The following is a 21910-nucleotide window of genomic DNA, read 5'->3' as shown; positions in this document are numbered from 1 at the left end:
CCATAGTAGCTGTTAATGTATGATAGTTGTTAATTTATTATAATAAATCATTTACAGTGCATCAGAGAGATGCACCCAGCTTAGGTCTCCAAACTTACTTATATTGAAATGTTAATTGTAAATGTATTTTTTTTGCACCAGAAACTGGTAGTAATGCTTTTTAAGAGCATGCAGTAAAACTGTCACTTGTGCAGAACTGTCATCCTGGAGCAAAGTCTCATATGTTTTTCATATTATTCATGTGAAAACTTTTCTCCATCATGTCTTAATTTATCCTCTTCTGGCACCTGGAAGAATCCTTAGCAAGAGCATCCAGTCAGTCAGGCATGACTGAAGCCACAACTGGAAGAGACCTCTAATGTCTACAAGAGAAATGCATCAAAGCAATGCTGTCCCTCAACACACACACACACACACACATACACATGTTTATACTCCTATCTTGAAGGGGACCGTCCATTCATTTCTATGAGAAAAACCCTAATCCCAACAATGACGACCTTAACCCCTACCCAGCCCTAACCTTAACCATAAATAACTAAACGGAAAACAAGTCTTTTGGCAGAAGATTTTTGATTGCAGTCACAGATTTTTATCAAATTGAATTTCCCCTTGTGGGGGCTGCAACAATTCTTCCCAAACGTCAAAATAACTGTTTTTTTATCGCATTTTGGGGACATTTGGTCTCCACAATGTAGTGTATATGTGACCCCCCCCCCCCACACACACACACACACACGCTGTTTTGATAGCTTTTGTTTTTGAATACAAGAACTAAAAAATCAGTGTTAAAAAGATGAACATTTCAAGGTAAGACACGGAAAGGGAAGAACTTGGAATAAAAACACCGTTTATCTATCATTCGCTAATTGTATTTGATAGTTGGATGTGCTGATGTGAAAATAACAAAGATGCCATCAGTATCTCTCAGCATTTTTTATTTTTTTAATCATGCACTCATTCTCTGGAGACAAAGCAGCGCAGAGTGGAAATGATCAGCATGAATGAAAATGTTAATAGGAACACTCGTGTCAGAACTGGCAGTGCAATTCAGCCCAGTGGAAAGATCATGTTGTTGAATAATGAGACCCTCCGGACAAACAGCAGGGAGAGATATACAGTATTGATGCCAGTTTGGCTTCATGTGAGGTTTATTTTATATATGAACACGATAACTGTTGTGTAATTATGAGCTTAAAATATGTTTGTATCATGGGAGTGCAGCTTTTAAAAGTATACAACCGTAATAGTTTAAGCTAACCCGGTCCTTGGGGACTCACAGATTGTCCACGTTTTTGCTCCCTCCCAGCTCCCTGCCAGACAGTCAACATTTTAGCTCGGTTTTAGCCTGTCAGTAGGAAAAGTATTGAAACAAGGGTCAAAGATGAATGTTTTATAAGTTCTTTAAGTCTGGAAAAGAATTCTGATAGATTTTCTTCATGGGTAAGGTAGGTGTAGGAGGGATGAATATGGCCTTTGTGTTGTTATGGGATTGGATATCGGTTTGGCGAAATAGTGTGAAAGAACAAAAACAAAATCACCTGCCTCATCCTAACACACACGGGAAACAGACGACAAAACAAAGCAGGGGATGGGAATCGACAGCCCAGCCTGCGATATCCACAAACCCCCATCCTGCCTCATTCTATAACACAGGGAAACAGACGTCAAAACAAAGCTGGGGATGGGAATCGAGAGCCCAGACTGCGATATCCACAAACCCCCATCCTGTCTTACAGCATCAAAAGCATTTTCTTCCTAATGTAGTTTTAAATAACACTAGAGCAAAGGGTTATCCCTGTCATTCTAGTCGATCTCTGTGCTTAATGTTGCAATTATAGTAGTTGTGTGGCAATGTTGGCAAACATACCACCTGCAGATCTGACTTCGTAACTCATCTGAAGCTAGGCAGGTTTGGGCCTGGCCAGTACTTGGCTGGGAAACTAACCAGGAAAGCTGGGTTGCTGCTGGAAGGGATGCTGGTGTGGCCAGCAAGGGGCACCATCCTGTGTTTTGCACGGATTTCAATGCCCCAGTGCAGTGATGGGGACACTGTGCTATAAAAATGGTGCCGTCCTTTGGATGAGACGTAAAACTAAGGTCCTGACTCTCTGAGCTCATAAAAGACCCCTGGGCATCTTTCCAAAGAGAAGGGTGGTTCCCTGTTGTCCCTTTTGGGGGCAGCATGTGGTCTGGTGGGCAAAGCCTCCATGATCGGAAGGTCGCTGGTTCAAGCCCAGCCTCAGCATGTCTGTGGGCCCTTGATTAAGGCCCTTAACCCCCAGCTCCCTGGGTGCCCCAACAGGTGGCTGCCCTTCACTGCCAAGCTTGCTGTCATGGAGAGCATATTACTTTTTTTTTTTTTTCTAATCTGGCCTCCTAATCATCCATTATGTCTAACTGGTGAATTCTCTCCTGCCCTGTCACCACCTTAGCTACAGTGTGGTAGGCATACTGGCGCAGAATGGCTGCTGTTGCATCATCCGGGGTGCTACACAGTGGGGGGTGGTTAATGACGTTCCCCGTTGGTTCTGTAAAGCGCTTTGGGTGTCTTGAAGTGATATATAAATGCAACATTCATTCAATGTATCCTTTATACAAAAGACTAATTGTCGTGTTCTGGCTGAAAATTCTGCACTACCAGTTGCTGAAATGCTTTTTAGCTAAGAGAATTTCACTTGGTGATTGATCCCTGTTTTTCATATTGTGAACTGGGAAGCATAAATACAAGTGATATTATATATGGATATTTAGTATCAAAATCCAAATGGCAAATTTTGTGATTGGCAATTCAATGTGCAATTTCATTGTGCAGTTGGCAATTCAGTATGCAATTTGACCATGCAATGTGCAATTTCATTTTGCAATTGGCAATTCAATATGCAATGTGGAAATGCAGTTCTTAATTTCTAATTCTTTTGAATAAAAATTAGAAGAAAATGTTATTGAATTGCATTTCATATTGCCATGTTTTTTTGCTTCTTTATTCAAATGGCAGTTCATTTTACAATTGTCAATTCAATATGCATGCAATTTGCATGCAATTTGAAGGTATATTTTTGTATTGGCAATTCCATATGAAAAATGGCAATGCAATGCTTAATTAATTTCAAATTACTTTAAAAATAAAAATATTAAAAAAACCTATTGGATTGCAGTTCATATTGCCATGTTTTTGCCTGTTTATTCAAATGGTAATGCAATAACAGCCCTGGTAATTGCATTACATGACACCATGCCCTTTTTGCATAAAAATTCAAAAATGTTTCTGTTGAATAATGTCGAGTTTCATGTGACACCTTTGGACGTTACCAGTTAGCTGTGGTGTATTTTGGGATTCGTTGGATTCATAAGGCAATAGAAGCTTCTTGCAGCAGTTTGCATAGTCAATGGCACCAAACCAGGGAAGACCATTTCAAAGCAGTGGGAGAGCTGGTCAGACAGGTTAGCGATGAAAGCTCACCATCCGTCTTGTTTTTGTGTTTAGCAGAGTCATTTATTTCCATGACAGGGAGATGAAAGCCATGAAATCTGCTGTAAAGCCATTGACAAAGAAATACTTACTATACTGCATTATTATATTAGTATAGTATAATAATTAGAATAATAATAATAGTAACACTACTTGAGGGGGCACAAATAATCTAGTATTAGGCTATTACTTATGTATTAATTAATCACAAACTAAGTCTTAGTTACATACTGATTTCATGTTTGTTCATCATTAATGAATCGTGATGCATCTTTTATATCAGGCATTACTATATTTCTATATCTGTTTATTCTGTAAACTTTTGTAAACTGATGAAGGAACAAATGATAACGGCAGCAAAATACTGATCTCATGTTTGTTCATTAATGAATTGTGACTTGTGAATTGTGATCTTTTATTTCAAGTAGCTACTATATTTTTCCATGATTTGTATTGCAGTAGTAACCAGGTTGCTAGTAAGTATTGGTGCCCCCTCAAGTTACCAAAATGATAGTAATAGTAATAGTTTAATAATAATTATTCATTATTATATTATTATATTACTCATACTTCTTCCCGGAGCTAGTGAGCTTTTCCACTTTAATGCACATTTGAGTGACTGACTCAGGATTTTGAAGAACTTGTACACTGGTGTTAACTACAGTACTTCTTCTCCTCTTTGTTGGAACTACTTCTTCTCCTCATTCTCAGAACTGCTAGCACAGACCTTTTGTACTTCCACAGCTTTCCACAGCCAAAAGGAATCAACCCAACGGCTTGACCCTTGCCTCTACAACCATTTTTGTCATTTCTACTGGGCCATTAAATAGCAGTTCCAAAGCAGCCCCTAATAGACTTGATATTTGCATTTTTCTGCCTTTCTGTAATAAATAGACAACAACGGTGGCCGGCAGCAAGGGCACAGTGAGGTATGACAGCCAGCAGATTTAACGGCAATGCGCAGCAGCATTTAAGGGGCCAGGACACTTCATTTTCACATTTTCACTGAGATACCAAACAAGTCTATGGCTCTCACACAACAGACAGTTTCACACAACAGAGTTGCAGGCATTCATCTGTGCTGCGGAGCCAGCTGGTTCTGAGTGTATTTTTTGGATACTGATCTGCTTGAAAACAGCAGATGTTCATTCCTGGAACACCTATTTCTCACACAAGGAAGACTTTATATTTTAAACTATAATTTGTATTATTTGTTTGTTTGTTTGAAGTTCTGAGTGCTTTGTTTTCAATATTTTTGGCAACCGTTTAAAAAAAAAAAACATTCGGTATAGTTTTGATAGAACTTGCAATACGTCGGTAATATTGCTAACTTTCCCTTTCGTGTCATGCTGGCATTGCGGGCAGCTTCAGCTATTTGCTTCCAGTGTCGGGAATTTCGTCTCCAGAAGCTACAAATCCAGACCAACATTTTGTTTTGTATAAGGAGTCACAGTCACAAAGTACTCAAGTAGTTGGTAGAAAGTAAATCTTGGTTTGGATTTGTACTTTCTGGACTTGAAATGCCAAACATTATTTGCTTCTACTGTATGTTACTGCTTTGTGCCACAGCTCTTAAAGACCGTGTTTGCAATGATTACATTCTGAGATTTCAAAATGCTAAATATCCACTGAAACCTTATTTGAAGAAAGTGTTCAAATTTGTATACTGTAGCTACAAGACAGTGAATTTAACATCTGACTATAGCATACGTCACCCATCTGGCTATAATACTGTATATGTAATGCTACGTCAGAAACCCTGCTGCTTCCTACCGTGGGATAATTTAACCGCAGTCACTGTCTGCATGATCATGGCTACCACTATAACACCAGGTGGTGTTAATGAGCTCAAAAATTTTCTGTTGGCCTTTCACCTTCCAAACTTGACCATCCATTCTGTTAAGGCTACAAAATTCCTCCACACTCTTATAGGTATGGGTCAATATACACACATGCGCACACACACACATATGGGTTTTATATATATGTGTATTTCTATATACAGTATATACATTTCTTATGTGAAACTCTGCCATTTCACGGCACACAAAATATTGTGAAGTATCAAGCGTATGATACCTGTAATTTGTCACTTGACTCAGAGAATGTGACTGACATCTTTGAAAGTGCTTTCTCATGTTTAGCATTGTGATCATTTTTGTAAATGGGTCAAAGTGATTATAATCTGATCGAGTCAAAGGCAAGAGTAATTTTTAACAACATCACTTAAAAACCATTCAATCTATCTTTTAGACCTTGCCAAACCAGCCCGTCTCCGCTTTCCTCTTCATTTTATCCGTAAAACTTGTCACCGAGAGACAGCACACTTTTAGTTCTACGTTACGAATGCAGAAAGTCCTTCTCTTCTTTATACCATGAGCATGTTATGCGCTTATAAACACAGAACAAGGCTCCATTCCGAATTAATCAGTTTTTCGGAGCTACACTGAATGAAAATGTGTTATTAGTTTAAAATTAAAATGTAAGTGTAAATTGGTGAATGATCGGTATTTATTTTTACAGCAAATGAGGAGCAATACCATTTCTTTCTTTCTTTGTCACAACCATTTTCCTGTTCTGAAAGAAGGTCAGGTTTACTTCCTGGGAAACATGAGTTGTTTGGAAATCGTGGCAATGATAATACGGCAGCTAACTTACGATCACAGTAGTTAACTTACGATCACAGCAGCTAAATTACGATCTAGGGATCTATGCAAGAGCATATGTATATTATTGTCAGTTGAATAAACACCACAGAAGTAGGTGAAATATTGTTTGATGAGAAGAAAAAAAGATTTTTTCAATTCCAAATTTGAAGAGGCCAAAATTATTGCTTACGATCAAGTTATAATAGAATGTGATAAGTTGAATCATTCTTCTCCACAGAATATTTCATAGGAATTATACAGAATCGTTGGAATCTTTAACTAATTACACACATCTTACATTTATATGCAAACCTGATAATGGAGAATATGGAATAATGGTCTGAAGAAACTCAATGATTGAAAATGATATTTCTGCTAAACGATGTTTTTTTTTTTTTACCCTTTGCACAACTAACTTAACTATTATTACCCTTTGCACAACCGCCTCTTCTATTGTTACCCTTTGCACAACTGCCTCTTCTATTGTTACCATTTGCACAACTGCCTCTTCTATTGTTACCATTTGCACAACTGCCTCTTCTATTGTTACCATTTGCACAACTGCCTCTTCTATTGTTACCATTTGCACAACTGCCTCTTCTATTGTTACCCTTTGCACAACTGCCTCTTCTATTGTTACCCTTTGCACAACTGCCTCTTCTATTGTTACCATTTGCACAACTGCCTTTTAAACTGTTATCATTTACACAACTGACTTATATATTACCATTTGCACTTTGTCGATATGTCTCTGGCCTTGTCAGTTTGTCCTGTGTCTTGGTATCTGTCTTTTTGTATAGAACGTCTATCATTTTGTAATTGGACGGCACACACACCAGGGTACGCACACCAGTGAGCGAGGAACGGCATTTCGATTCTCATTTATGTCTTGCACATAAAATGTGAATTGACAATAAAAATATCTTTGATCTTTGATATTATGCTCAATATACCACATACTTTAAATTTATTGGTTTAATTTATTTGCATAAAGGAACATCCTGTGCTGTCATCAATCACCAATTCAACATTTCATTATACCTGGAACGCTTGTCTCTAAGGAGGTAGGTGCCAAATGTCTTGATACGGTCTGTCTTGGTTGGAAGATATTATTTAATACACGACAAATGTGATTGCTATAACTTCTAAGTATCCAAATCTTTAACATTGCAAAGTTTGCTATATAAGTTTCACATTTAAGATTACATATAATCACAGCCTAATTAAAGAGCTAAAATCCTAATAGCCTATCCTTTCCGATTTTATAACCTATAAGATTTACTTTGTATCTTTTAATCCATATAAATCTGCAGACTTGATGCTTACATTTTGTATTGTATTCTGTAGATATTTCATTTGCAGATATTTGACCTGTGTTCACAAGACATGATGTAGCCACTACATATAAATATTGTATTCAGCATTGATTTGCTGTTTTATGTATGGATTCCAATATACTCGTGCAAATAATCTACTTTTCACCTGAACTCTGTGGCAATGGAAAACAGTGATATGCCGTCTTGCACCATGTGTTCGTGCCCTCAGAGAAGTTTACATTTGGAGAAAAACACCAAGTAAGCATGGTGGGCGATCTGTGATGGTCCAGGGTGGGTGCCAACCCCCTCTAACTGGCCTTATAATGGTCAAGAAATATAAAGCTGTACAGGACCAAGCATGTGCTATGGGGAGAAACACACACCCCTCATTCACGATGGCAAAAGGTCAGCATAGTCCTTATTAGGTTCCTAATATTAATATATTAATACTCCCCTTTTATGTCACTCGGATGGTATTTTGTGAAAAAAATACATGAATAAGCATTCAGACTGGCTGAAAAACTCAGAGTGGCAGTCTTTCCTGCAGCTAGTGCATGTCTGTTTAGAGATATCGATATATTCATGACAGATACTGATGCTAGAGGGAGACAATTTGGCAGCAAAGATAAGCTGAGGATACCCATGACTAATACTCTGATGATACTCTGGTGGCCCTGGAGGACATTCTGAATACTGTCAGCTCAGCAGGCACCTGCTCCACCTGTGTGACATTACAATCTGACCCTGACTCTCAGGCTTATTAGTTCTGCAGTCTGGCTGTATTACCCAGATATGATTAGATATGTTTCTTTTGCCATTTAAAGGGCACAGGATGAAGTACAGTTTGAATTCAAGCTGTGAATATGGCAGCTATTATAATTCAAAAATGATAAAAGGTAAGTGTGGGCAGCTGATTCCCATTAGAGCAGGGAAGGGAGGTAAGATCATTAGAAACAGTCTGGAACCTTGGCTACATATTGATTGCGTACGCTGCATTCCCTCCCCCTGCAGGACAGACCTCCCTCCAGCACATAAGCTCATGCCCCCCCTGAAAAGGAACACTGACTTCAAGAGCCACTTGATGTCTGATGATATACAGGTTGGTCCAGCGCTCGTTGGTTACACATGCATGCTTTTGTCACTGCACCTCTCCTGAATGTCACATTATTTTGAGGAACCCAATGTGACTTTGGAAAGTAAATAAAGCAGCAAAGTTATCGTGCGATGGCACCAGATTGCCGTGCTGCTCTCTGATCTTTAGAATGCATCGCATCAGCTGTGAGTGATATTGTAAGGGGGCAGTGGGAGTGTGTAAGTAAGTAAATAAGTAAATATGAATGCATACTCTTTCCACAGAGGTGCACCTCATGTGCTAACATAGAATTTCAGGCAGGCCTGGTTGCCTCAAATTCTGGGTAGCATGGTTATAAGACGAGACCTCAATGACTTGAGTGGGAGGCCTTTGGCTGCTGATGTTTCATGGGCTATGTTTAGAAAATGAAATACTATTGTCTTTCTGGGGCCTGTACTCCAGGACTGCACTGCTGGTGCTCATTTACTCTGCTTGAGGCAGCACTCTGCATGGTTCTTTTTAATTTCACATGAGGTAGCCCTTCACAGGTGAGGAAAGTGATTGTGAGGTGATAAGTTGAAAAGAATGGATAAGAACAACCTTCAGCTCATTTACAATTGGACATTCAGCAACAAATGTATTCAAACAGAAGATAAATTGAAGAAAGTTGCCATGGAGATTTAACCACCCATGTTTTGTTTTTTTTTGATATCATGAATATTTACCACTAATACAGCATCTTCTCCTCTATTTACGACAGTGATATTACATTTTCACATTCCAGTTTGGAAGACGTCTTGATTTTTACTTTAGCATGAACAATGTGAAGCTAATCTACTCCTATCTCACCTCTCAGAATATAATTAATTTCACACCTATTTGCTCTCAATAGAATCCTGCCACTTCCCCCCTGCCATAAAGTTTACAAGCAAACAAATTATACAGGTTTTTAAAAAAATGAGTAAAATCCTGGTGATGTATACAGTGTGCATGTGTGTGTGTGACATATTTATGTACACTAGTGGCCAAAATTGTGAAAACACGTAGCGTTTCTAGCATTGTGATTTGAAAACTATTACACGAGTATTAGCAGTATTGTTTATAAACAATCAAAGAATATCATATATTGGATGACTAAATAAGCATCCTGGGTTGTTCACTGCCAAAAAGACAGAATTTTGTGGAACCATGTACTTCATAGTCTGTAAGAAATGAATGAATGAATGAATGAATGAATGAATGAATGAATGCCTTTATTGTCATTGCACAAGGTACATCAAAATTGGAAGACTATCCTTGTACAAGAAAGAAAAACAGATAGGAAGGACACAAAATACAGAAATAAATAAGGTGATAAGATGAGCAGAATGTAAAATAAGCAGAATTTAAACGGAATAAACAGAAAACAGAACATTAGTAAGGTCTGAAGCACTGAGAAATGGCACTGGAATGATTGTCAGCTGGACTGAATTGTGATTTTATACTATTCTGTAGCTTTACAGTTTCCACATTGTCTTGGATTATTTGTGAATGTATATAGTTTTGGATCAAATCTTTGGAGTTTACAGGGGTTAGTGTTGTAGTTTTGATATTGCGCTGAGAATAAAAGGGTAATTATTGGTGTAATGTCTGGATTGGGAAAAGTAGGTGTCAGTGTGGTGCTGTAAGGAAAGTTAGTCACATTTTATTTATTTTTTATTTCCTATCAAGCAGTTATTTTTAAGGCCATTGCAGGCGCAAGGGAAATGGAATAGGCAGCTCTATGAGGGGAAAAAGCGACCCAGGGACAAGCTGAGCGCAAACTGCAGGGAGACTGCGTGCAGCAGGTGTGCAGTGGGACGGGCACTGTCACCAGCCACAAGTAGCTTGGAAAGCTCGCAGTGCAGGGGACCACAGACAGAGCTAATGAGCCAAATCTCTTATTCAACATATTTGACTCTCACTTGCCAAATCAGTCCATCCCCAGCACTGCCAGCCTCAGTGTGATGGCTGGGGGGGGGGGGGGGGGTTTGTGATGACCCTCACTGCCCCCCTCCCCCCCCCCCCCCATTACAATTCTCTGCAACTCCCCCACTGAAGACATCGCCGAGGTCACCCCACTGTCTGTTTGATCAGCAGGTGAGTAGAGCGGAGGGATCTGCCCAGGCGTGACGTGCCTGATGTAATCAGCCCCGGGGGGGGGGGGGTTGGGGGGGCTGAAGACATGTGCCCTTCAGTGCCTGTTCTCTCACTCTGAACCCACAAGACCATCCAGCCTTTCCAACTGGGAAACAAATTCAGGCCAATACAACTTGCTATGGACTACCTGGCTAACCTGAGACTCTTTGTGCTGCTACTAGACTGTCAGGGATGTTGCTGAGCGAAGCTGATGCTCCTCAATGAACAGTCCTGCCTCTTTTCCTGTCCACCCTCTACGCAACGCACTTCCAGTCTAACACCAGCTCATGCTACATCGAAGTTCTCCATGCACTCCACCGCCGCAGGGTGCATGGAAAATAGAGATGAGTCCCAGAATAGGATGCTAGTGGAGGACTTTGTGGTGCAGAGAGAACCACCTACAACTCAAAGGAGGAGGTGTTGGATTTCCCCTTTTTACCAGCCAATGTGTTTCTCAATACCAAGATCACAAAGATTGTACTTATGGTCTTTGCAGGACCGGTCTTAGTAACTTGGCTCCCAAGAATGAAATTGGGGCACAATGAATCATGGGGTTGTTTTCGTATGGCGAGGATGCAACCGATATTTGGGGCAGGGCAAGAATGACATCCGAGGATTTTACTGTCCTCTGTACTTCTGTTTTTAGTATTGGAACTGGTCTTCGGCAATGGAAGGTGAAACTTCATCTGTTCTTCCATCCCCAACTCCATCGATCCACTGAGGATGGCCATCTCTCATGTCCTACACACTCCCCTCACTCATGTGGATGGTCCACACATGCACACACTCTGGTCAGCAAGGTGAGGCAGAGGCTCTACCATCTGAGGCAGCTGAGGAGGTTTAAGGTCTCTCCTGCTGTCCTTAAGGCCTTCTACTCGGCTGCGATAGAGGGCATCCTGACCATGAGCATCATATCGTGGTTTGGGACCAGAAAGCCCTGCAGAGGGTGATTAGAGCAACTGTGCGCTGCACCAGGTCTGCCTTGCCCTCCCTACAAGAAATCTACAACAGCCTCTGCAGGACCAGAGCAATAAAAATCTTCAGAGACCCCTCCCCCTCCAATAACTCTCTGATTTGCCTGCTAATTTCAGGCAAACGCTTCCGCAGCCTTATGACCAGAACGGAAAGGTTAAGGAGGAGCTTTTCCCCCCAGGTCATAATGCTCCTAAATCAGGACAATACTCAATGCCTCTAGGTGCTGCTTCACACTGTCCAAATCGTTGGCACATACCTCAGGCCTCTTGCACGTTGCACTTAAATTGCACAGCAAAATACCTCTTACCTATCACTTATGTATATATTATGTACAGTTGAACATTTCATATATTTTTTCATCTTATTATTTTTCTCTATATTTTGTTACTCTCTTATCATGCACAGCTGCTCGGAGTGAACATGGTTACATTCCGCTACATTCTGTATGTGTACAACTGTGTACGTGACAAATAAGCCTCTTGAATCTTGACTATACAAGAAAAGCCAGAGCAGACTCTACTTTCCCAGGAGGCTCAGCTCTGTTTATTTGCACAGCAAATTGTTGGAGATGCATTACTGCTTCATAGTAGCCAATGTACTTCTGTACTCTGTGGTCAGGTAGTGAAAAAAGATCAGTGCAGTTAACTGATCCGGAAGGCCAGCTGTCTCACGGGACTGACCCTGGACCATCTGGAAGCAGCTGCAAAGAAGAGCATGGTGGAAAAACTGAGATAATCATGGCAATCCTGCCCATTCCCTGCATAGGGCACTCTCTCTTGGATCTTCATTAGCCAAATGCTCATCCAGAGTGGTGTGTTAAGCAGCAGTGTGAGGGAGCTGTTCTGCCTGTTGCCTCCAGGCACAATGACTCCTTAACAACAACGTAACACTTAACAACATTTCATGGTCAATGAAAAGATACAATATGCTGCTATACAATGGTACTTAGTACAGCTGTACACATCTCATGCACACCAACCTTAATTTGTTTAATGAGATCAATAAGGATCGACCGATTGGTCGATCTGTCTCCTCTTACAGTAACTGTGACATTAGTAACACTAAAGAATAGCAGGATATTTATAGCCCATTTCTAGCAATTACTTGCACTGATATGAGTGAATACACAGTACCAGTCAAAAGTTTGGACACGTACCCATAGAAAGGTTTATTTGTACTACTGAATAAAGACATCAAAAGTATAAAATAACATGAATTTTGTACTGACCAAAACAGAATCAAATTTTTTTAAAAATGTTGGGACGTAGCACTGTGGGCTGGGACTCAGAAGGTTGCCGGTTTAAATCCCCGGGTCAGCAAAGTGATCCCGACTTTGGTCCCATGACCAAGGTCCTTAATCTCAATTGCCCCAGGGACTGGCTGACCCTATTGCCTCATCTACACCATTTTCATAAGGTGGCCTGGGATGCTTTCCCAGCTGTCCTGAAGGAGGTCCCTCATATATGCTGAACTCTCATTGGCTGCTTTTCCTCCACTCTCTGGTCAAACTACTCCACAGCCATTTCTACTGTTTTTACGTCAGACGGCCAGGTCATACAGTATGATGCGACACTATCACTCTCCTTTTTAGGCGGCTTGGCCAAGTTTTGACTGGCACTGTATATTTTATTTGCCTTTGTTATGGTGAAGAAGGGAATCAAGAGCAGAAATGCGACTGCACACAGGTTTAAATAAGGGACAAATATATCAGGGTTAGAACACAGAAAAGCAGGACTAAGGGGCTATAACTCAAATACAAACAGATGACAAAGGCAAGACTGAACTCGGCAGCATTACACAACGCACAGGGCAAGTGGCTGGAAAAAAGACAACCAAACTAAAACAGGATTGGAGAGGACAAAGCACACAACAGCACTAAATGACAGGCAATTCACAATAAGAAAGACACAAGCACAGAATACTCAGGACTGAGCAGAAAGTGCAGGAACTTCAGGAGCTTAAATAGGTTGTAATTAGCCTCTGATCGCTGACAGCTGTGAGAGGTAAGAATGCAGGTCCGAAGCCATGGCAACGGGGAAGGTGGGCGGAGTCAGGGCAGTGGGGTTCACCCTGGTCAGGAGCCATGGCAACAGGGAAGGTGGGCGGAGTCAGGGCAGTGGCGTTCACGCTGGTCAGGAGCCATGGCAACAGGGAAGGTGGGCGGAGCCATCTGTGACACCTTTCATCTATTTGTTTATGTTCTTTGCAAAGGTATTTCTGAATATCATGTTTGGGGTGACATGTCAATATGATAAGATCACCAACTGGGATAAGGGATATTTTCAGTTTTTTTTTATATATAATATTTTCTAGTTAATCTGTCGCTTTCCTGTGGCAATGCACATTGCTGGCTTGTCATTACTTTATTTTTATTTTTAATGTTCACATCATACATAGGGATTGCAAACACTTAACTTCAGAATTTACCATTTCGTTGTTATGAATGTAAGTGAGCACTGTTGTAGTAGATAATCTCAGTAAATAATGAGATCTACTTATTTACAGTTTTTCTTGATCACTTTCATGCAATTCTCACATCAGGAACGTCATCTTCACCACTCTTAATGCAGTTCTCAAAACAGTTAAGGCATGTCTCATAAAGATTTACCTGCACAAAAGACACTAAAACAATCAAAACCTTTTTCACATGTGTTAAAACATGCAAAGTCCGTGAACCACTCGAACACAGTGACCAATAAATAAAAACCACTGTTCGCCACTGTTTTAAGGCTTAAACACCACATATTTTTATACTTTTAACAAAATCTACCTGACTGAAGAGTACTTCAGAAAATATAGGCCTAACGTAGAGTAAAAATGTTCAGACAAAATTAAATGTGAAGGATTTATTCAAATCTTTACACAATATAGTAGCTGAAATTGAGAAAAGCAAAATGACACTATATGCATCAGAAAATGGACAAAGAAAATACATACTGTGTAGTACAGTAAAGTCATATGTATATATGCATATAGAAATCTAAAATTACTATAAAGTGCAAAATATGAGGTATCCTGTCTCTCATCTCTATTAGGCCACATCATTGTGTTTACATCACACCTGATGTCTTCCCTTCTGAGACAGAGAGGGTGAAATCCTTTTGCCTGCCACATCCAGCTTCGACAAGCTTCAGCTGTGGCGTCCTCACAGCCAGCATCCATTGCATCCAGTAGGGACGTCCTTGTTGGGAATGAGGGCACTGTAGAGCCCATCCAAGAACTGAAGAAGCTGGTCTGAATTGCACTCCTGCTTTGAGAACTGCATTAAGAGTAAGGTGAATGACATTCCTGATGTGAGAATTAGATCAAAATGATCCAGAAAATCTGTAAATTAAATGGGAGACTTCCTGTTTACCATTTTACTGTCTATAGCTCCCACAATTGATTGCGTTCAGTCAAAGAATGACTGGTTTGAAATAAGCAGAGAGACCTGTTAAGCCTGTTTAGACTAAGTAGAAGATTTTGGTAATATATCGGATGGGTTTGTTTCTCTTCTGAAAAAGGAAGCAGTGTTACTGAATGGTGCAGCTGCTGAGTTTGAGGAGACTTCTTTACAAAACTTTGGCAACTTTGAAGCTCTTTTTGTGCAGTATCCTTCTATTCCTCCAGTATCTTTAGGCTTCCTCCACCTGAGCTCAATGCGTGCTGTTGCCTAGTGTTTACCTCAGGGACAACATTTTTGATTGACTTAGATGCTTTTACGCGTATGGTGATGGACTGAACCCTCCTGTGTAGCTCTGTGAATTAATTATAATGAACATTGATAATGGACGCCCTATTCATCATTGCACTATTCTCCAGGCATTCATCACTGTGTAATTTTTCCACTGGCTTAGCAGTATCACATTAATGCTTGCAAGTAATGAAGATCCACTTAAAGTGAAAAGCAAATGGTTTTCATACACTGATTACTTCACATTTTCACATTGCATTAACATTATAACATTCTTAAATATTTTTAGCAATGATTGCTTCCCCTGTAATCATTTCTTCATAGAGGAAGCACATATATTACATTGAAAAGCTGATATTAGTACAGATGTTATCTGGGTGCTCCAGTCTCTTCATGCAGTCTCAAGATATGCATTTAGGTGAATAGTCGTTTATAAAATGTGCGTGCCCTGTGATACACTGGCACCAGCGTGTACCTTCTGTGTCCTGCGCCGCCTATGTGCGTGCCCTGTGATACACTCGCACCAGCGTGTACCTTCTGTGTCCTGCGCCGCCTATGTGCGTGCCCTGTGATACACTCGCACCAGCGTGTACCTTCTGTGTCCTGCGCCGCCTATGTGCGTGCCCTGTGATACACTGGCACCAGCGTGTACCTTCTGTGTCCTGCGCCGCCTATGTGCGTGCCCTGTGATACACTCGCACCAGCGTGTACCTTCTGTGTCCTGCGCCGCCTATGTGCGTGCCCTGTGATACACTCGCACCAGCGTGTACCTTCTGTGTCCTGCGCCGCCTATGTGCTTGCCCTGTGATACACTCGCACCAGCGTGCACCTTCTGTGTCCTGCGACGCCTATGTGCGTGCCCTGTGATACACTGGCACCAGCGTGTACCTTCTGTGTCCTGCGGCGCCTATGTGCGTGCCCTGTGATACACTGGCACCAGCGTGTACCGTCTGTGTCCTGCGCCGCCTATGTGCGTGCCCTGTGATACACTGGCACCAGCGTGTACCTTCTGTGTCCTGCGCCGCCTATGTGCGTGCCCTGTGATACACTGGCACCAGCGTGTACCTTCTGTGTCCTGCGCCGCCTATGTGCGTGCCCTGTGATACACTGGCACCAGCGTGTACCTTCTGTGTCCTGCGCCGCCTATGTGCGTGCCCTGTGATACACTGGCACCAGCGTGTACCTTCTGTGTCCTGCGCCGCCTATGTGCGTGCCCTGTGATACACTGGCACCAGCGTGTACCTTCTGTGTCCTGCGCCGCCTATGTGCGTGCCCTGTGATACACTGGCACCAGCGTGTACCTTCTGTGTCCTGCGCCGCCTATGTGCGTGCCCTGTGATACACTTGCACCAGCGTGTACCTTCTGTGTCCTGCGCCGCCTATGTGCGTGCCCTGTGATACACTCGCACCAGCGTGTACCTTCTGTGTCCTGCGCCGCCTATGTGCGTGCCCTGTGATACACTCGCACCAGCGTGTACCTTCTGTGTCCTGCGCCGCCTATGTGCGTGCCCTGTGATACACTCGCACCAGCGTGTACCTTCTGTGTCCTGCGCCGCCTATGTGCGTGCCCTGTGATACACTCGCACCAGTGTATACCTTTACTAAATATACTTTGTAGTATTCACAAAAGCCATTTCCTGGTGAATCAGTGTTTCCAGTTATTCTACTTCACGAAAGCGTGAATTAACAGGGGGGAGGGTCACCGAATCTTTGTTGTCCACATTTTTGCTCCATCCAACTCCCTACTGGGAGCAAAACCGTGGTTTGTCTGTGGGATCCTGAGGACCGGATTGGGAAACACTGTTTTACTGGTATCGATTGCTATGCTGCTCTCCCTTTTCCCACATATGCATCTAAAAGTGTGTTTACACACTTCACTGAAATCCTGTGACACAACTTCGTGTTGCTATGATGTTATAATGATATTATAATATACAGTATATTATGGCATGAAGCATTATACTTAGGCTATATATAATACACACAATGATTTCAAGGATGATCAAAACCTACAACATCCACTGGAAAGCTGAACAAGTTAATGGAAGAAAATGATGCTTTTTATATTTAAACATTCCTCTTTAGTCAAACCTCTATCAAAGATTTAAATTTGGCTTCTACTGAAATAACGGGTTTCAGTATAAATGTTGTAATGTCGTGTAATTTTGGCACTTTTATCTTCTCTGCAGTATAAAAAGCTTGTTCAGATGCAATATCAAACAAGCAATTATACAGGCAAAAAGAAAGCCCAGTATGTCAGGGGAGGAACAAAAATCAAGCCTTTTGTCGTCGGTACAAACATACTGTACAACTTCAATCAAAGGTGTCATAAGACGTTAGTAATATGCATCATTGCTGCCAATCATTCCACGTTATCTGTACTGACAACGCTTAGTGTGAGATGGTTATGATGTATATGGTGGAAATGCGAAGTCTATGGGACCTCATGAATGACTCCGAGGACAAAAGCAGCTTCACCAATACTTAGGCTCTGTCTCCATAGGTGCTTCATCCAGACAAGGAGGTAGAGGAAATGCAGGAGCTGCGTCTCCATCCTCCGTATTACGACATGGCATCTTCCTTTTCGGAAAAGCTGGTGAGTAGCTTGACTGTAGGAAGCTGTCTGCCCTGCCTGGTTTGATTAACTAGAAAATAAGTCCTTTCTGGAGCTGAGAGCAGAAGGAACTTATTGATACCTGAGGCTTTCAGACTAAAACAGTAATGGAGTGTGCTCATACACTCATTATCACCCTTAATATAAATGGATTAAATAAATCTACATTTAGAGTGTAAAGTGAGATACATGAGAACATAAAATTCCATATATAGAACTATATCAAGCTGGTAATTAATGCTAATTTGCTGTACATTTACCACATGTAATAAAATTTAATATATGAACCCATTTAATTATTCAACATTTAATCTATATATAGTACTATACAAAAGTCTTAGGCAGTCACTGTTCAAAGGATCTTCATACTGATGTAAAACTATGATATTTCCACCTGTCAGCCCTTAGCAACTTCAAACCCTCTGCTAAAGTCACCCCAGTATTTGCAGCAACTGTCCAATATGCCCATGTAGTTTTTGACTTGACCACTAGCATGCATCATACGGCTAATCAATGTCTTAGTAAATTGTTAAAAAATAGTTCCATTAATGAATTTAGTGAGCTGGTGGTGGAATGTAACAAATACAGGGAATGGCTGATGTCTCTGAGGAGAAGTTTGGGATCCACAGCGATGTTCATCTAACCGTCCAACACGATTCAAAAACATCAAAAACTTTTTGAATAACAGAAGAAATTCCTGTTAGTTTTTATTGTTTTAGACATAATTTGCATATGTTCTATTATCAAATGGTGTTTTTCATTCTGAGAAAACATACACTTACTACCCAGATAAATAGCTTGAAACATTTCCTATGACTGCCTAAGACTTTTGCACAGTACTGTAGATATATAAAAAAAGTGTAATATGACTTCTAGAAAGGTTATTTTGTTTTTGAATAATACTGGTTTATTAGTGATCAGACAAACCAAGGAAATGGCATTTTAAAAAGAAGCTGCGTTAGAATTATATTAGCATCCAATTATTTTAGATACAGATTTTTATGACTTTGCATTGCTTTGAATATGGCTTTTGTGCACGGTGATAACATTTTATAATTGCTCGTAGGTTTCAAGTGCGTTTTTTGTGTTGCATATTGGGGTGATTTTTGAGGCTTAATAATGTTACCCAGTAATTTTAGACTGATTTTATTATTTCTCAGGCTTATTTAAACTGTAACTATAAACCAAAACTTAAAAAAAAAACACTTTTAGTTCTTCTTGTGCATGAAGTTCAGCTGCTGATCTATTGAATGTGGCTTCAGAAGGAACCCTGAGCTTCATGGAATGACCTGTAACTCCGGAGAGGTCAATGATCGGCCAAAGTGTGATGGTGCTATAGTTATCTCAGAAACGCTATCGCCATCTTCTTTTGAATTTGCCATAAAAATACCGTTAAGCATATATGCCTTTGCGAGTTATATAGGTACCCATTCAAAATGACAGAATGGAAAATGAAAAATAGAAAGATTCCTACCTCACTTACTGAAAGGGTTCCACTCCTTTAGAATGATTAATACCAGATATAAAATTACTTTTACATTTACATTTTAACAATGACTTCAAGTAAAATTTCGATCCAGCATCCATGTTCTCCAGACCTGGATCTTTTCTTATCTTTTTTAGTCAGCTTTGTGGGCATTGAAATTCAGCAATTAATGGTACCCCAGTAACAAATCAGTACAGTAATAGGCTGTTTGGGTAGGTAAAACCTACGTGTTTTTCTTAATAGTTTATCTTGTTTTAATTTCTTATTCTTTATATACAGTAATTTGTAGTACTGTAAGAAAAGAGTTACATACAGTATATGCACAAAGATCCATATATGTGATGGATACTTTGGGGAGATTAACTCTTTTTTTTTTTTAAATGGTCCTGTAACTTTAATTTTCCACAAAATAAATTGTGAAAACAGATTCACAGCATTTGAGTTTGCACTATTTAAGCTTTTACTTGGATCCAGTTACCCTTGAATGATGTGGTGTAGGTGTATATTTTTTCCAGCACCCCCCTTTTTTTTAAATTCTCCTCCCTTCTTCATTTCCCCTCCTGGTCGGCAGGTCATGCTCTTCCCATGCTGTGCTGACACTCTCGTTGTCTGTCACTGCCGCCCCCCCCCCTGTCTCACATCCCTCTACCTTCTCTAATCTCTAGGACTCTGGCCCCAAAGACCATGATGTCCACTATGCGGAGCTGGACACTTCTGTCTTGGCCTCCTCTCCTTGCCGACGAAGCTCCATTCTCTCCGGGGACCTTGTGGAGTATGCAACCATTCAGCCCAGTCTATAGTAGCACATTGCATCAGAGACCTTTCTGCTCACAAACCAACCTCAAGGCCAACATACTGTAGTCTTACAGCGTTCCAGCTTTCACCCACATATCAGGTGTCAGTGATTCCAGCACCGGAGGCCTGTTACATGCTGTACAGGATTTGGATCAGAAGTGATCCCCAACACTGTTTCAGCTATAGCTTATCTGCAGAGCTCACAAAAAGTCTTGAGATGCTTAATTCTTTAACAATGTTGCAAATTTATTGGTTTCATAACAAAACTCCACTGCCAAGCGATGTGTAACATGATGTGTAACATACCTGCACACATCTTCCATACAGACATTTTCTTTTCATTTAGCCTCATTTTTTTTGACTGACTCACTCTGTTCTTGACATTTTGCTGTTAATTACAATTGTAGTCATTGTCTGCCAAAGGGTTACTAAACACAAATGTTTGATGTTTTATGTTATTGCAGAGGTAACGCTAATTAAAAATCCCCAATGAGTCTGCTTGTCAATGAATGATTTATCTCAGAACAGCTCTGTTAGAACTGCAATTTGGATTTCAATTTATTAGTACTTGAAATTATTTTTTTAGTTAAAACTACTCCTTGTTTTTAATGTTACATATTTTTTTTTGTAAACAAATGAACAGTTATGATTTTTGTTATGAGACCAATAAATCTGCAGTATTTTTATTGAATTGAGCAAGCGAGCACTGTATGAACAGAAATGCAGATAAAGCTTCAGTCCTTACCTAATGCTGATTCAGCATTATCACCAAGCACCTTTCTGTTCCAGATGGTTCCTGGTTTCTGCTCTCTATTACCTTCAGTCCACTAAATTAAACCATTTGATGTGTCTGAAAATATAGCAGGGAATTGTTTTTTTTCTCTCACTTGATATTCCTCAAATGTCATGTTTCCAAAGATAACATTGTTTCCCTTGACCCTGTTTCCCTAACCATAGTAGGATCCTGAGTATATAATAATGTTGCTTTTTGAAAAATACTAATATTTTGGTATATTTGAAGCTGCTATTTTCTGTGGAGGAATGTCATGTTTTTAACCACTACAAAAATTGTTATAATAAGAAAACATTCTTTATGTAATGTAATATTTACTTTAGCCTTGTCACATTCAGTCGGTGATATGCAGGAATGGGTTAGATCACAAGATATATCTTACGGTGCATGTGTATGCTGCTTAAATGTAACATTCATGACTGCCTTATGTATGTGAATCTTTTCAGGATACTTCTTTCCATGATGTGTATCAGTAATGTTATTGGGTATGTCTGTGTGGGTAAAGGAATAGTAAAGACTGTAAATACCACTAGTATCTTTTACTGAACCTCTACTCAGAAAAATTTATGTTTTATTTCGCAGACTATCGGGTGCTCGTTGCCACCATTACATGAAGGCATGGGGGCACATTCCTGTGATTTTTCAGCATCGGGGGGGTGCACTGTGGTTTAACACCCCTTAGCTTTTCTAAAGTCTGAATTTATTTAAATTTAAATCAGTCTTCATTCTGGATCACTTGGGACCATTGGATTGAATGTCCATCCATGTATGAAGTTATAAAAAATAAATAAAATTTTAAATGTGCTATCCAAAAAAAAGAGAAAAACTCTCAAGTTGAAAAATTAAAAAATTGCTGTATGATTGATGTTAATTCATAAGCATGCATTTTAATATCTTTTAAAATGACCT

The 21910-nt window shown here is 40.3% G+C and overlaps 1 protein-coding gene across 1 annotated transcript in view; it reads left to right on the top strand.

Moving 5' to 3' along the window:
- The window catches only part of LOC111837966 (nectin 1b-like), a 147610-nt gene extending 126103 nt beyond the window's left edge, over nt 1-21507 (top strand). The window contains exons 8-10 of the mRNA XM_072702450.1: nt 8448-8535; nt 17817-17909; nt 20079-21507. Coding sequence (XP_072558551.1) covers nt 8448-8535; nt 17817-17909; nt 20079-20213 — 316 coding nt within the window. The 3' untranslated portion in view covers nt 20214-21507. The remainder of the gene's footprint in view (nt 1-8447; nt 8536-17816; nt 17910-20078) is intronic.
- The last annotated feature ends 403 nt before the right edge of the window (nt 21508-21910 follow it).

The sequence above is a fragment of the Paramormyrops kingsleyae genome, chromosome 18 (assembly GCF_048594095.1).
Source record: "Paramormyrops kingsleyae isolate MSU_618 chromosome 18, PKINGS_0.4, whole genome shotgun sequence".
NCBI lineage: Eukaryota > Metazoa > Chordata > Actinopteri > Osteoglossiformes > Mormyridae > Paramormyrops > Paramormyrops kingsleyae.
The sequence above is the reverse complement of the archived record's forward strand: the minus strand, read 5'-3'. Positions and strand labels throughout refer to the sequence as shown.